Genomic DNA, 13,849 nt, shown 5'->3' on the forward strand with positions numbered 1-13,849 from the left:
AGACTGACTGACTTGTAATGGGACCCAACACAGGTCAGTGAGGACAGGGGTAATTAGTGAGCAGGACAGGATGGGCTGGAATTTTGGGTTAGCATTAGCGCTAGTGCGTGAAACTTTCGCCAAATTAAAGTTTCAGACGAGCATTAGTGCTAACTCCGGCGTTGCACAACAGATTTTGTGTGCCGTTCACTCTTCAAGCAAACCGTTGAATTTAGCTGCTGACGCAAGGCTTTTGCAGCGACGAAGGCTCCACCAGGCCTCCCCTGTGGTTGTGGTGGCATAGGTTTGTCGCCAGGCTACTCTACCTCATCTTCCTCCTCCTCCCCTCTCTCCCGAGGTGGTTCTGCAATCCCCATTGGCAAATCCTGTCCCTCATGATGGCTAAGTTGTGTGGCATGCAGCACAACACAATGATCTCAGAAACCTGCCGAGGGGAGCATTGCAGGCAGCCTCCAGAGTGATCCAGACATCGGAAACGCTGCTTGAGCACTCCAATTGTCTGTTTGATGATGTTGCATGTGGCTGCATGGCTCTCATTAAAGCGATGCTCGGCTTCTGTCTGAGAGTTCCAGTGGGGGGTCATGAGCCAGGTGGCGAGGCCGTAACCTTTGCCCACAGCATCCAGTCTGGCCTGGTGGTTGACACTGGAACAGACCTGAGACAGTGCTCTCATGCAAGGTGAAAGCATTATGGATGCTCACTGGATATTGGGCATTGACTGCCATGATGCGCTGAGTGGGTCGCAGACAATCTGTACGTTCATGGAGTGGAATCCCTTTCGGTTTTGGTCAACCTCTGGATTGTGTAAAGCTGCTTGCAGGGCGATGTGTGTACAGTCAAGGGCACCCTGAACCTTGTGGAATAAAGCAAATCGTCCAAAACCTACAGCCCTCTCATTCTGGGTCTCCTTGGTCATCGGGAAGTTTATGAAGTCCATCCTGCGTGCGTACGGTGCATTAGTCACCTGGCGAATGCAGTAATGTGTAGTGTGCTGCGAGATAGAGCATATGTCCCCCGCTCATAGAAGGCAAGTGCCGCAGTCACCTTCACCTCAACGGGCAGTGCAGTATTGTTGCCGCTAGTAGGCTGTAGGTCTGCTTTTATGAGCTGGCATATCTCTGTCAGCACTTTTTTTCAGAAACACAATCTTCTAACGCACTGTGCCTCAGAGAGTTGCAGGTATGAGCGATGTTCCCAGTAAACTCGTGGGGGGGGGGGGGGGGGGAGGTAAGGCTTCCTCTCCATCATCAATAAGCCTTCCTGCAACTCGGTGCCATACAGAGCAGCCAGGAATAATGGCTGACAGAGTATAGACCCATCTTTTAAAAAGGTCCTTTAAAACGAACTATAAACTCACATAAAACTTCATTATGGAAAACGCAGCCGCCTTCTCCCAATCCTCTAAAGCGGAGAAGTTAAGTGCATAAAAGATGGCACCATTAGCACTGGGTGCGACTGCTTTTTGCTGGCAGGTTCCCGGGTGGAAGCAAAATTGGGTGATATGCTTGAAAGTTCTGCCCAGGGCGCTAGCGCAGCGTTGCACGCCGAATGACATCATCCAAACGGTGAAAACATCGGGCGGGCACTAAGTATTAGCGCCGCCACAAAACCACTGCCGAAAGTTCCGCCTGGGTGCAAAATGTTGTGCGCCTCGTCTGTGCCAAAAATTAAATCGTTTTTTGCGCCCCGCCCAGGCACTAAATATGGCACAAATGAGCCAAAAATCCAACCCGATATGTGCAGCAGAGTTTGGGTAAACTGGAGTTTATGGAGAGTGGAGGATGGGAGGCAAACCAGGAGAATGTTGAAGTAGTCAAGGCTGGAGGTGACAAAGACATGTATAAAGGTTTTACCGATTGAAGGGGTTGAGGTAGGGGTATAGGTGGGCAATATTGCAGAGGTGGAAGTGGCCTTTATGATGGAAAGGATATGGAAATTGAAGCACAACTCGGTTGAGCATGGCACAGAAGTTATGAACAATCTAGTTCAGCCTAATAAAATGATCAGAGACAGGATGAAATCAATGGCAAGGGAGCAGACTTTGACTATTTAGAATTTCCTGCTGTTCAATTGGAGGAAATTATGCCTCATCCAAGACTGATGTCAGACAAGCAGTCTGGCTGCACAGAGCAGTTGAAAGGTCTAGAGAGGCAATGGACAGGTAGAGGAGGTGCCATTGTCATACGTGTGAAAGTTGATCTCTTGCCTGCAATGTCGATAAGGTAGAGAAGAGGTCAAGAATAGATTCTTGGGGGAGTCTGGAAGTGATGGTGTGGGAGAGAACAAAGTATTTAATCCCTTTCTCAATTTTATCTAAAGTTGCTTTTGTTTAGTCATAGATCTATAGCCACATTCTACCTTACTGACGGCCATTTACTTTTATGTGATTTTCAAGACTGATTGCCTTCCTCTCCAGAAATGAGTAATGGACAGAGAATTAAACTCTGCACACTATCTTACTCTATCTTACAGTCTCACTAATTCAAAAGTTTTAAAAAACTTATCGGTGCACATTGTATAAATAGAATGTACTCCACTTATGAGAAAGAACTTAAAAGGCAATTTTAATGTTGGGGATTAAGAGAAAGTACTTTGTGTGGTTTGTACTTGCAGAATAAATCCAGACAATTAGGACGTTTTCTTTCCTATTAATAATCCTAATTACCAATTTTCTACACTTATGGGTTCATCCATTTGTGTGGAATACACAAAGCACGTTGTCTACTCTATCGCTGATCGTCATGAATTTGGTGTTTACAAGCTGTTCTTATTTCAATCTCTAAGCATACGTGATACCAGATGAATAGAGTGTTGTGTAAATAGTATAGGAAGGCAGCATAGCACTAAGGAGCAGTCGGGTGCCAGTTTTCTGACTCCCAGCTGTTCCGCTTCCCCAATCTCAGCTAGAGTCACGCGCAGCTGTTTTCACAATGTCACTGGAGCAGATTACCCAATCAGACGGACAGCATGTGGCACAACTGGAAAAGGAAAGGTTTTTTTTGAAGTTTCACTTCAAAACAATAAATATATTTACCCCAGTAAGTCAGTGGATGAAGCCAATCCAATGCATCACTATATTAAACACATCAGGATAACACCAATTTGAATCACACTGCTTTCTGCTAAGTTGGTTAGTACAGTTATAAGAACATAAGAACAGGAGTAGGCCATCTAGCCCCTCGAGCCTGCTCCGCCATTCAACAAGATCATGGCTGATCTGGCCGTGGACTCAGCTCCACTTACCCGCCCGCTCCCCGTATGCTATTGCTCTGGGCTAAGGATTCACCTCCTGAGCACCATCCAATGACCCAGTTGAAAAGTGCACATCAGTTGAGGACAGGATCAGAAACAGCCTGTTGACGCTGTCAACATGAAGAATGACCACTTGGGCGTAGTATGAACAGAAGGGTATTATACACCAATATTCAACACTTTGGGGATGGGAGATAATTGGAATAAAGTAGGTACTAAATAAGCCATTGTAGAAACAATGTTACTTAGGATTTGTGTCAGGGTAATTACACAGCGAATTGAATGCTAATCCTGACCTTTTTAGCAGCACGTGACAGATATGCAGTTTTCAGGATCTGTGAACTAAGAGACATATTGTACAGTTTTCCAATAAATAAAATCTATATATCTCTCTAAGTGAAGATTTTGGTCTTGGGAATCGTGTAGTTGTAATATTGTTTTCAGGACCAGTAGGTCAGGAACATTCCTTCATTTATCAGTAAAAAGGAATATTGCTGCCACACTATTAATGGCAGAATATTAGCCTGTAGTAAAATGCAGGTTGCAAGTATTTTTTTGGAATAGTGTTAAGTGAATTTTCATGTTTCCTTAATAACACTCCTCGTTCCAGATGGGAAAATCAGGAATAGTTATCTTGGAACTGGGCAGGAAGGAAAGGAGTATTCCAAAGGGCTTTCAAGCACCCTGGTCGCACTTCTGTGCCAAAAAAGTTTTGACAAAATTGCAACTGTTTTAAGTTTGTTCCAAGAATAGCATGAATCGAGAGGAACATTCTTTAGTTCTGTACATTTTGTGGTTATACCCGGGCTTTCTCATGAACATTACATGGAATTATTTTTGTACAGATTAAATTAGAAACTGGATCATAAGGTTAGATTGCAATAATGAGACTTGCCTAGTTTGTGCATAGATGATGAGGATATAAAACAGAAAAATAATGTACAAAGGAATTTGGTTTCATTACATGGGTCACAAAGTTCCTGTAAACATTTTGGCCAAGGCTTTCTGCAACCCCAAGAGGGCACATCTCGGTGAAGGGCAGAAATACTAAAGAACACAAACATTCCTTCATGTGCAAGAAACTATATTGGGTATATATTTTTATATATTATACATACATACATAAATGTACAAATGAGACAAGCACAGATTTAAATGTTCATGCCCAGTCCACAAATGCAAAACTAAGCAGTCCCAACTGACTGGCCAGATTCTAATACAATTGCTGCTCTGTTAAATCTCTGCACAATTCAGTATCCCTACACAGTTTTGACCACAACATACAGCTTCAATAGCATTTATACTGTCCTTTGAACACACTGTTCTTAGTTTTTCCACTAATCTTTACTCACAGATTTTAAACCTGCACTTAATCCAGATGTGCTTTTTTAAAAAACTTGTATTTAAATGGCTATTTCTTGTTTTTAATTGGAATTCAGAGGAATAAATTCTCACTGTCACTGCACCGGAAAAGGATATTGTTACTGTATATTTATTTTTAACAAATAAATTAGTTTAAGGAAAAAAAAGAGGAAAATATAAAAATACTAGGTAATACAGGCCTGTAATTAGATTATCAAGACTTGGGTGGTTCAGCAGAACTCAGTTAAAATAAGCCTCGATAGGTTTGAACTCAGAGGAATAAACCCCTCCATGGCATATTCTTGTTCTGCCACTGCACCTGAAGAGGGAACAGTAACTGCATCAGTTCTGATTCAAAGGAAATTGTTTGTTTATATTTAAAGCATATACAGGAATATGCATTATTTTATTCAAGAAAATCCTCAATTAGCTACACTTGTCTTCTCTCTATGAATTCTTACTCACAATGCTTGGCCTTAAATTGAATATCTTTCTTTCTTGCATTGCACTGAAGTGGTTTTAATCTTTGTCCCAAATCGTCCAACTCAAGCTTACATTTCCCAATTACCTCTCACAACCTGTAGGATTCACTTTACCTTTGCACTATGCATTGTCTAACGCAAGAGGAGCATCTTATCCTATTTCAAATTTAAATCCTGCTTGACCAACTATCCTATCATGCAATTATACTTTTACTGACTGACTAAATGTGCAAATTTAAGCTGTCCAACTGGATGACTAGATTAGAACACAACTACTACAATGTTAAATTGTGCACAATTCAGTATCAATGCACACAGCTTTCATTCAACAGCACACTGTGTTTATAATGTCCCTCAAACACACTGCTTATAACATCCCTCAAAACACACTGCTTAGTGTTTCTGCTACTCTTCATACACAGATTTTAAATCTGCAAGCACGTATTACTGTAAAAATCAGAAGGAACATTTGTTATTAGAGTCTTTTCACATTGTAATAATAGGCAGCAAATTAAGTTTCTAATATTTTTAATTTAGAAATCCAAATAGTAGCCCTGGGTTACTGTGAATTTTGATTCTTCTGGCTGCAACACATTAGATGGTTCTGTCTTATGCAGTATGTAGCTGGACTAAATATAAATTAATTAAAATATACATGTTGGCAGAGCAAGTATACAAGTCCGTATTGGTCAAGATATCTTCAACTGAATTTATAAAATGTCACATTTGCAACTTTGGAAAAAAAATTCCCCCACAGTACACAAAATATATGTTTGCACTAGAGAGGGTACAGATGAGATTTATGAAGATATTGCCAGGTCTGGAGAATTTTAGCTATGAGGAAAGATTGGATAGGCTAGGGCTGTTTTCTTTGGAACAGAGGAGGCTGAGGGGAGACTTGATTGAGGTGTATAAAATTATGAGGGGCCTAGATAGAGTGGATAGGAAGGACCTATTTCCCTTAGCAGAGATCAATAACCAGGTGTATAGATTTAAAGTAATTGTTAGAAGGATTAGAGGGGAGTGAAGAAGAACGTTTTCACCCAGAAGGTGGTGGGGGTCTGCAACTCATTGCCTGAAAGGGTGGAAGAGGCAGAAACACTCATCATATTTAAAAAGTACTTGGATATGCACTTGAAGTGCCGCAACTTATAAAGCTATGGACCAGGAGCTTAAAGGTGGGTTTAGACTGGATAGCTCTTTTTTGGCCAGCACAGATGGGATGGGCCGAATTACCTCCTTCTGTGCCATGGATTTCTATAATTCTATGATTCCTTCTTTGGTAATCACATGTAATATTTCATTCTAAGCCACAGAGCAGGCATCTGACCTGTTCTTAATCCCCTGTTAGTGCAGATGTGAGATCTGAAATAGCAGTTTAGATATAACTTTCTACTCAGCAATGTAACAAATGTAGTTGGGCCATTTGGGGAAATAGTAAGCAGAGACCAGGTACATCTCCATCAGAGGGACATACAAATCTCAGACGTTCCTGCATACACAGTAAACACTTATAGCAGACGCAGTCATTTGCTAGAATTCTTTGAGGATGTAATGAACTGGATGGATAAAGGGGAACCAGTGGATGTAGTGTATTTGGACTTCCAGAAGGCATTTGACAAGGTGCCACATAAAAGGTTACTGCACAAGATAAAAGATCACAGGGTTGGGGGTAATATATTAGCATGGATAGAGGATTGGCTAACGAACAGAAAACAGAGAGTAGGGATAAATGGCTCATTCTCGGATTGGCAATCAGTAACCAGTGGGGTGCTGCAGGGATCAGTGCTGGGACCCCAACTATTTACAATCTATATTAACGACTTGGAGGAAGGGACTGAGTGTAATATAGCCAAGTTTGCCAGCGATACAAAGATGGGAGGAAAAACAATGCGTGAGGAGGACACATAAAATCTGCAAAAGGACATAGTCAGGCTAAGTGAGCGGACCAAAATTTGTCAGATGGAGTATAATGTTGGAAAGTGTGAGGTCATGCACTTTGGCAGAAAAAAAATCAAAGAGCAAGTTATTATTTAAATGGAGAAAGATTGCAAAGTGCTGCAGTACAGCGGGGCCTGGGGATACTTGTGCATGAAACACAAAAGGTTTGTATGCAGGTACAGCAAGTGATCAGGAAAGCCAGTGGAATCTTGGCCTTTATTGCAAAGGGGATGGAGTATAAAAGCAGGGAAGTCTTACTACAGTTGTACAGGGTATTGGTGAGGCCACACCTGGAATAGTGTGTGCAGTTTTGGTTTCCATATTTACGAAAGGATATACTTGTTTTGGAGGCAGTTCAGAGAAGGTTCACAAGGTTGATTCCAGAGATGAGGGGATTGACTTATGAGGAAAGGTTGAGTAGGTTGGGCCTCTACTCATTGGAATTCAGACGAATGAGAGGTGATCTTAGCGAAACGTATAAGCTTATGAGGGGGCTTGACCAGGTGGATGCAGAGAGGATGTTTCCACTGATGGAGGTGACTGGAATTAGAGGGCATAATCTTAGAATAAGGGGCCGCCCATTTAAAACTGAGATGAAGAGAAATGTATTCTCTCAAAGGGTTGTGGATCTGTGGAATTCGCTGCCTCAGAGAGCTGTGGAAGCTGGGGCATTGAATAAATTTAAGACAGAAATAGACAGTTTCTTAAATGATAAGGGAATAAGGGGTTATGGAGAGCGGGCAGGGAAGTGGACCTGAGTTCATGATCGGATCAACCATGATCGTATTAAATGGCAGAGTAGGCTCGAGGGGCCATATGGCCTTCTCCTGCTCCTATTTCTTATGTTCTTATTAGTGGAGGGACATCTAGAAAGCACAGAAGGGATTTTGTTTACCATCAAAAGGCATTTTTTTTTTCAATCTCTCTGCTGGTTTATCAACTTGTTTGTGCATAAAATTCTTCAATATGCTCCCAATAATTGCAGTAAAGTTTGCATTAGCAGTATGTTAAGGTTTCCCACACGATGTAAATTAAAGAAAAAGTTGTTAGTTTGCTTTAAAGTAATTAATTAGGTTTTGAACACATTATACTACAACTTCTCCCAAACCCACATCACTGTGCTATTAAAATCATGTTAGCAAACAGTTCTAAAGGACATCATTCCCTTGTATTTCAGTAATGATACAGGTTGTTGCATAAAAGAAACGATGACGCCCATCATGCTGCATTCAGAAGATGGTTTCAGTCTGTTTGTAGCAGTGTTTCCCAGCTCTACATGTGCAGTTAGAACGAATTTACTTCCTCAGCCAGAGCCAACTGTTGACAAAACATGCTGCAATGATGATGGAATAGAGGACAAATTCCTTTCGAGCATGGTCCCGACTCTCCTGTTCCAATAATTGTAGGCGCCGATTCAACTTGTTCAACTGCAAGAGAGAAAGGGTGGACCCTATTGTGCACTGAAGGAGCTCAACGCCAAAACAAAAACTACAACAGCATCTAAAAAATGCTTTCTTTCAAGGATTTAAATCAGATGGAAAGTGTACCTCAGCAAACTGAATCATTTGCTGGGAGGTCAATGTATTGTTAAAGTAAGGCTTTATTTTATTTTGCATCAGGATTTGCTTGGAAGTTCTAAGAGTTAGGACTGAGTGTCCAGCGCCTCTACTTCATGCTGTGTAACTGAAGACATTAAGCTTTTTCAGGTAGTGACACACACTGCTCCGAGAATATAACTGACCCCCAACTACAGGAAAGCTTCTGTTTCTGCAGTAGTCCAACCACTGCATTTACAACATTCTTGTAAATGCTGCTGGTCAGAAATTCTTACCTGACGTCGGAGTGTTACGATTTCCATTACACTGAAATTTTCAAGTACTCCCTCGGGTATTGTGCATTCATGAGTCATGCTGGAAAATAAAAAGACAAACATTAACAAATCTACTTTGTTCATCTCGAATACTGGCTTTATAAAAGTAGTCTATATCAATCCTTTAATTACAACAACTTGTATGTATATAGCACCTATGTACCAAAACATCCAAAGGCGCTTCACAGGCGTATTATCAAACAAAATTTGAAACCAAGGCATATAAAGAGATATTAGGATAGATATACAAAGGCTTGGTCAAAGAGGTAGGTTTTAAGGAGGAATAAGAGGTAGAGAGGCAGAGAGCTTAGGGCCTTGGCAGCTAAAAAGAACAACCACCAATGGTGAAGCAATTAAAATCGGGAATGCTCAAGAGGCCAGAATTAAAGCGCTGATATCTTGGAGGGTTGTAGAGCTGGAGGAGATTACATAGATGGTGAGGCCATGGAGTGATTTGAAAACATGGAAGAGATTTTTAAAATTGAGGCATTGCTTAACCGGGAGCCAATGTGGTTCAGCGAGCACAGGGGTGATGGGTGAACGGGACTTGGTGCGAGTTAGGACAAGGGCAGCACAGTTACTGTGCTGAACAGACCTCTTCAGACTGCAACCCTCAAGGATTATGGCACATTCTAGCTACAAGAAAATAACATACATAAGAACATAGGAAATAGGAGCAGGAGTAGGCCATTAATTGATCTGAACTTAGCCTCAACGCTCCCCCATAACCCTCGACTCCCTTATCGTTCAAAAATCTGTCGACCTCCAACTTAAATATATTCAATGACCCAGCCTCCACAGCTCTCTGGGGTAGAGTATTCCACAGATTCACGACTCTCAAAGAAGAAATTCCTCCTCATCGCTGTTTTAAATGGGCGACCCCTTATTCTGAAACTATGCCTAGTTCTAGATTCCCCTACGAGGTGAAACATCCTCTCTGCATCTACCTTGTCAAGCCCCCTCATAATATATGTTTCAATAAGATCTCCTCTCATTCTTCTAAACTCCAATGAGTATAGGCCCAACGTGCTAAACCTTTCTTCATATGACAACCCCTTCATCTCAGAAATCAACCTAGTGAACCTTCTCTGAACTGCCTTCAATACAAGTATATCCCACCGCAGGTCGGGAGGATAAAAGAGCTGGAGCATACCACTACAACTTCCAGCGCGAGCTACTCCAAGTGTGCGATGGCTTCGAGGTGGGTGACTGGGTGACATCATCAAAACCCAGGTCGCCGTTTGGAGCATGGGCAGGAACATCTGCGGGGCCCAGGTACAGCAGAGGAGCGGGAAGGTCAGGGCGGATGAGCGGCGAGAGATCGGTACGGATGAGCGGCGAGAGATCGTGGCGGAAGTGTGATGAATGATGGAGGCGGAGAAGCGGCGAGAGATCGAGGTAGAAATGTGGCGGATAATCGGGGCGGAGGAGCGGTGAGGGATCGTGGCTGAGATTCGGCGAGTGATCGCGGCAGAGGTGCGGCGAATGTTTGGTGCGGAGGTGCGGTGACAGATTATGGCACAGGTGAGGCAAATGTTTTGTGGCGGAGGTTCGGCGAGAGATCGTGGCGGAAGAGCGGAGAGTGATTGTGGCGGAGGAGCGGCGAATGGGGTACGGGGCCCAGAACAGCAGAGGGCCCACAGACCAGCTCACGCTGTGATATGTGTGTGCACTAGGTCCGTGCAGCAGAACAGGGCTCCAGTCGTCCTTGCCACTGGATAAAGGCTTAGCTCTGTCAAGCCCGTGTGGTGGCTGATGTGCAACGGTCACCACATGTTAAAAAAAATCCACACACGGGTATTTTCCACCCCTCGAGTTCAGGACTGGAATATCGGGTCCTTCATTGAAACATCTGCAAACTCATTCCTTTTGGTATGGAAGCAAGTCATTCTCGTTCGAGGGACCGCCTATGAGGAGACCAAAATTGTACCCAGTACTCCAGCTGTGGTCTCACCAATGCCCTGTACAGTTGTAGCAGGACTTCCCTACTTTTATACTCCATCCCCCTTGGAATAAAGGCCAACATTCCATTTGCCTTCCTAATACCTGTTGTACCTGCAGGCTAACTTTTTGTGTTTCATGTACAAGGACCTCCAGCTCCCTCTGTACCGCAGCATTTTGTAATCTCTCTCCATTTAAATAATAATTTGCTTTTTTATTTTTCCTACCAAAGTGGATAACCTCACATTTTCCCACATTATACTCCATCTGCCAATTTTTTGCCCACTCATTTAGCCTACCTATATGCCTTTGCAGATTCTTTGTGTCCTTCTCACAACTTGCTTTCCCACCTACCTTGGTATCATCAGTAAATTTGGCTACATTACACACGGTCCCTTCATCCAAGTCATTAATATAGATTGTAAATAGTTGAGGCCCCAGCACTGATCCCTGTGGCACCCCACTAGTTACAGTTTTCCAACCTCAAAATTACCCATTTATCCCGACTCTCTACACAAAAGCAAAATACTGCGGATGCTGGAATCTGAGGGGTCAGAGGGTCTAGTAAGGGGGAGGAACTGAGGGAAATCCTTATTAGTCGGGAAATTGATGGGATTGAAGGCCGATAAATCCCCAGGGCCTGATGGACTGCATCCCAGAGTACTTAAGGAGATGGCCTTGGAAATAGCGGATGCATTGACAATCATTTTCCAACATTCCATTGACTCTGGATCAGTTCCTATCGAGTGGAGGGTAGCCAATGTAACCCCACTTTTTAAAAAAGGAGGGAGAGAGAAAACAGGGAATTATAGACTGGTCAGCCAGTGGGTAAAATGATGGAATCAATTATTAAGGATGTCATAGCAGCGCATTTGGAAAGAGGTGACATGATAGGTCCAAGTCAGCATGGATTTGTGAAAGGGAAATCATGCTTGACAAATCTTCTGGAATTTTTTGAGGATGTTTCCAGTAAAGTGGACAAGAGAGAACCAGTTGATGTGGTATATTTGGACTTTCAGAAGGCTTTCGACAAGGTCCCACACAAGAGATTAATGTGCAAAGTTAAAGCACATGGGATTGGGGGTAGTGTGCTGACATGGATTGAGAACTGGTTGTCAGACAGGAAGCAAAGAGTAGGAGTAAATGGGTACTTTTCAGAATGGCAGGCAGTGACTAGTGGGGTACCGCAAGGTTCTGTGCTGGGGCCCCAGCTGTTTACATTGTACATTAATGATTTGGATGAGGGGATTAAATGTAGTATCTCCAAATTTGCGGATGACACTAAGTTGGGTGGCAGTGTGAGCTGTGAGGACGATGCTATGAGGCTGCAGAGCGACTTGGATAGGTTAGGTGAGTGGGCAAATGCATGGCAGATGAAGTATAATGTGGATAAATGTGAGGTTATTCATTTTGGTGGTAAAAACAGAGAGACAGACTATTATCTGAATGGTGACAGATTAGGAAAAGGGGAGGTGCAATGAGACCTGGGTGTCATGGTACATCAGTCATTGAAGGTTGGCGTGCAGGTACAGCAGGCGGTTAAGAAAGCAAATGGCATGTTGACCTTCATAGCGAGGGGATTGGAGTACAGGGGCAGGGAGGTGTTGCTACAGTTGTACAGGGCCTTTGTGAGGCCACACCCTGGAGTATTGTGTACGGTTTTGGTCTCCTAACCTGAGGAAGGACATTCTTGCTATTGAGGGAGTGCAGCGAAGGTACACCAGACTGATTCCCGGGATGGCGGGACTGACCTATCAAGAAAGACTGGATCAACTGGGCTTGTATTCACTGGAGTTCAGAAGAATGAGAGGGGACCTCATAGAAACGTTTAAAATTCTGATGGGTTTAGACAGGTTAGATGCAGGGAGAATGTTCCCAATGTTGGGGAAGTCCAGAACCAGGGTTCACAGTCTAAGGATAAGGGGTAAGCCATTTAGGACCGAGATGAGGAGAAACTTCTTCACCCAGAGAGTGGTGAACCTGTGGAATTCTCTACCACAGAAAGTTGTTGAGGCCAATTCACTAAATATATTCAAAAAGGAGTTAGATGTAGTCCTTACTACTAGGAGGATCAAGGGGTATGGCGAGAAAGCAGGAATGGGGTACTGAAGTTGCATTTTCAGCCATGAACTCATTGAATGGCGGTGCAGGCTAGAAGGGCCAAATGGCCTACTCCTGCACCTATTTTCTATGTTTCTATGTTTTTCTATGAAATAAAAACAGAAAATGCTGGAAATCTCAGCGGGTCAGGCAGCATCTTTGGAGAGAAAAACAGTTAACGTTTCAGGTTGATGACCCTTCGTCAGAAACTGCCGAATGTTCGAAAAGAACACATTTTTAAGAAGCACTGAAAGGGGGAGGGGAAGAAAGAACAAAAGGGAAGGTCTGTGATAGGGTGGAAAGCAGGAGAGATTAGATAGACAAAAGGGATGATGGGCCGAATTGAAATGGTAATGGGCGGAGTTAGAAAAAGTTCATCTAGGTAGGGCATGAATGGCGGAATAATGACCAGCTGATATTGGCAACAAAGAGAAAAAAAACATAAGCATGGGGGGAAAGAGGGAGCCAAAGATGAGTAGAGGTTATGCTCTGAAATTGTTGAACTCGATGTTGAGTCCAGAAGGCTGTAAAGTGCCTAAACAAAAGCTGAGGTACTGTTCCTCGAGCTTGCATTGAGCTTCATTGGAACAGTGTAGGAATCTGAGGATGGAGATATCAGAGTGGTAGTGGAGTGGAGAATTAAAGTGACAGGCGACCGGAAGCTCAGGGTCAAACTTATGTACAGCACGGAGGTGTTCCGCAAAGCGGTCACCCAATCTGAGCTTGGCCTCCCCAATGTCGAGATCATCACATCGGGAGCAGTGAAAACAGTATACTAAATTGAAAGTTGTTCAAGTAAATCGCTGTTTCACCTGGAAAGAGTATTTGGGGCCCTGGATAGTGGGAAGGAAGGAGGTAAAAGGGCAGGTGTTGCATCTCCTGCGCTTGCACGGGAAGGTGC

The 13,849-nt window shown here is 43.2% G+C and overlaps 1 protein-coding gene across 4 annotated transcripts in view; it reads right to left on the reverse strand.

Moving 5' to 3' along the window:
* Positions 1-4,329: 4,329 nt before the first annotated feature.
* LOC139265721 (mitochondrial fission factor-like) overlaps positions 4,330-13,849 on the reverse strand; it is a 28,682-nt gene continuing 19,162 nt past the window's right edge. For all 4 annotated transcript variants that reach the window (XM_070883006.1, XM_070883007.1, XM_070883009.1 and 1 more), the window contains 2 exons: positions 8,869-8,947; positions 4,330-8,464 (listed from right to left, as the gene is read on the reverse strand). In XM_070883006.1, coding sequence (XP_070739107.1) covers positions 8,333-8,464; positions 8,869-8,947 — 211 coding nt within the window. In that variant the 3' untranslated portion in view covers positions 4,330-8,332. The remainder of the gene's footprint in view (positions 8,465-8,868; positions 8,948-13,849) is intronic.

The sequence above is a fragment of the Pristiophorus japonicus genome, chromosome 6 (assembly GCF_044704955.1).
Source record: "Pristiophorus japonicus isolate sPriJap1 chromosome 6, sPriJap1.hap1, whole genome shotgun sequence".
NCBI lineage: Eukaryota > Metazoa > Chordata > Chondrichthyes > Pristiophoridae > Pristiophorus > Pristiophorus japonicus.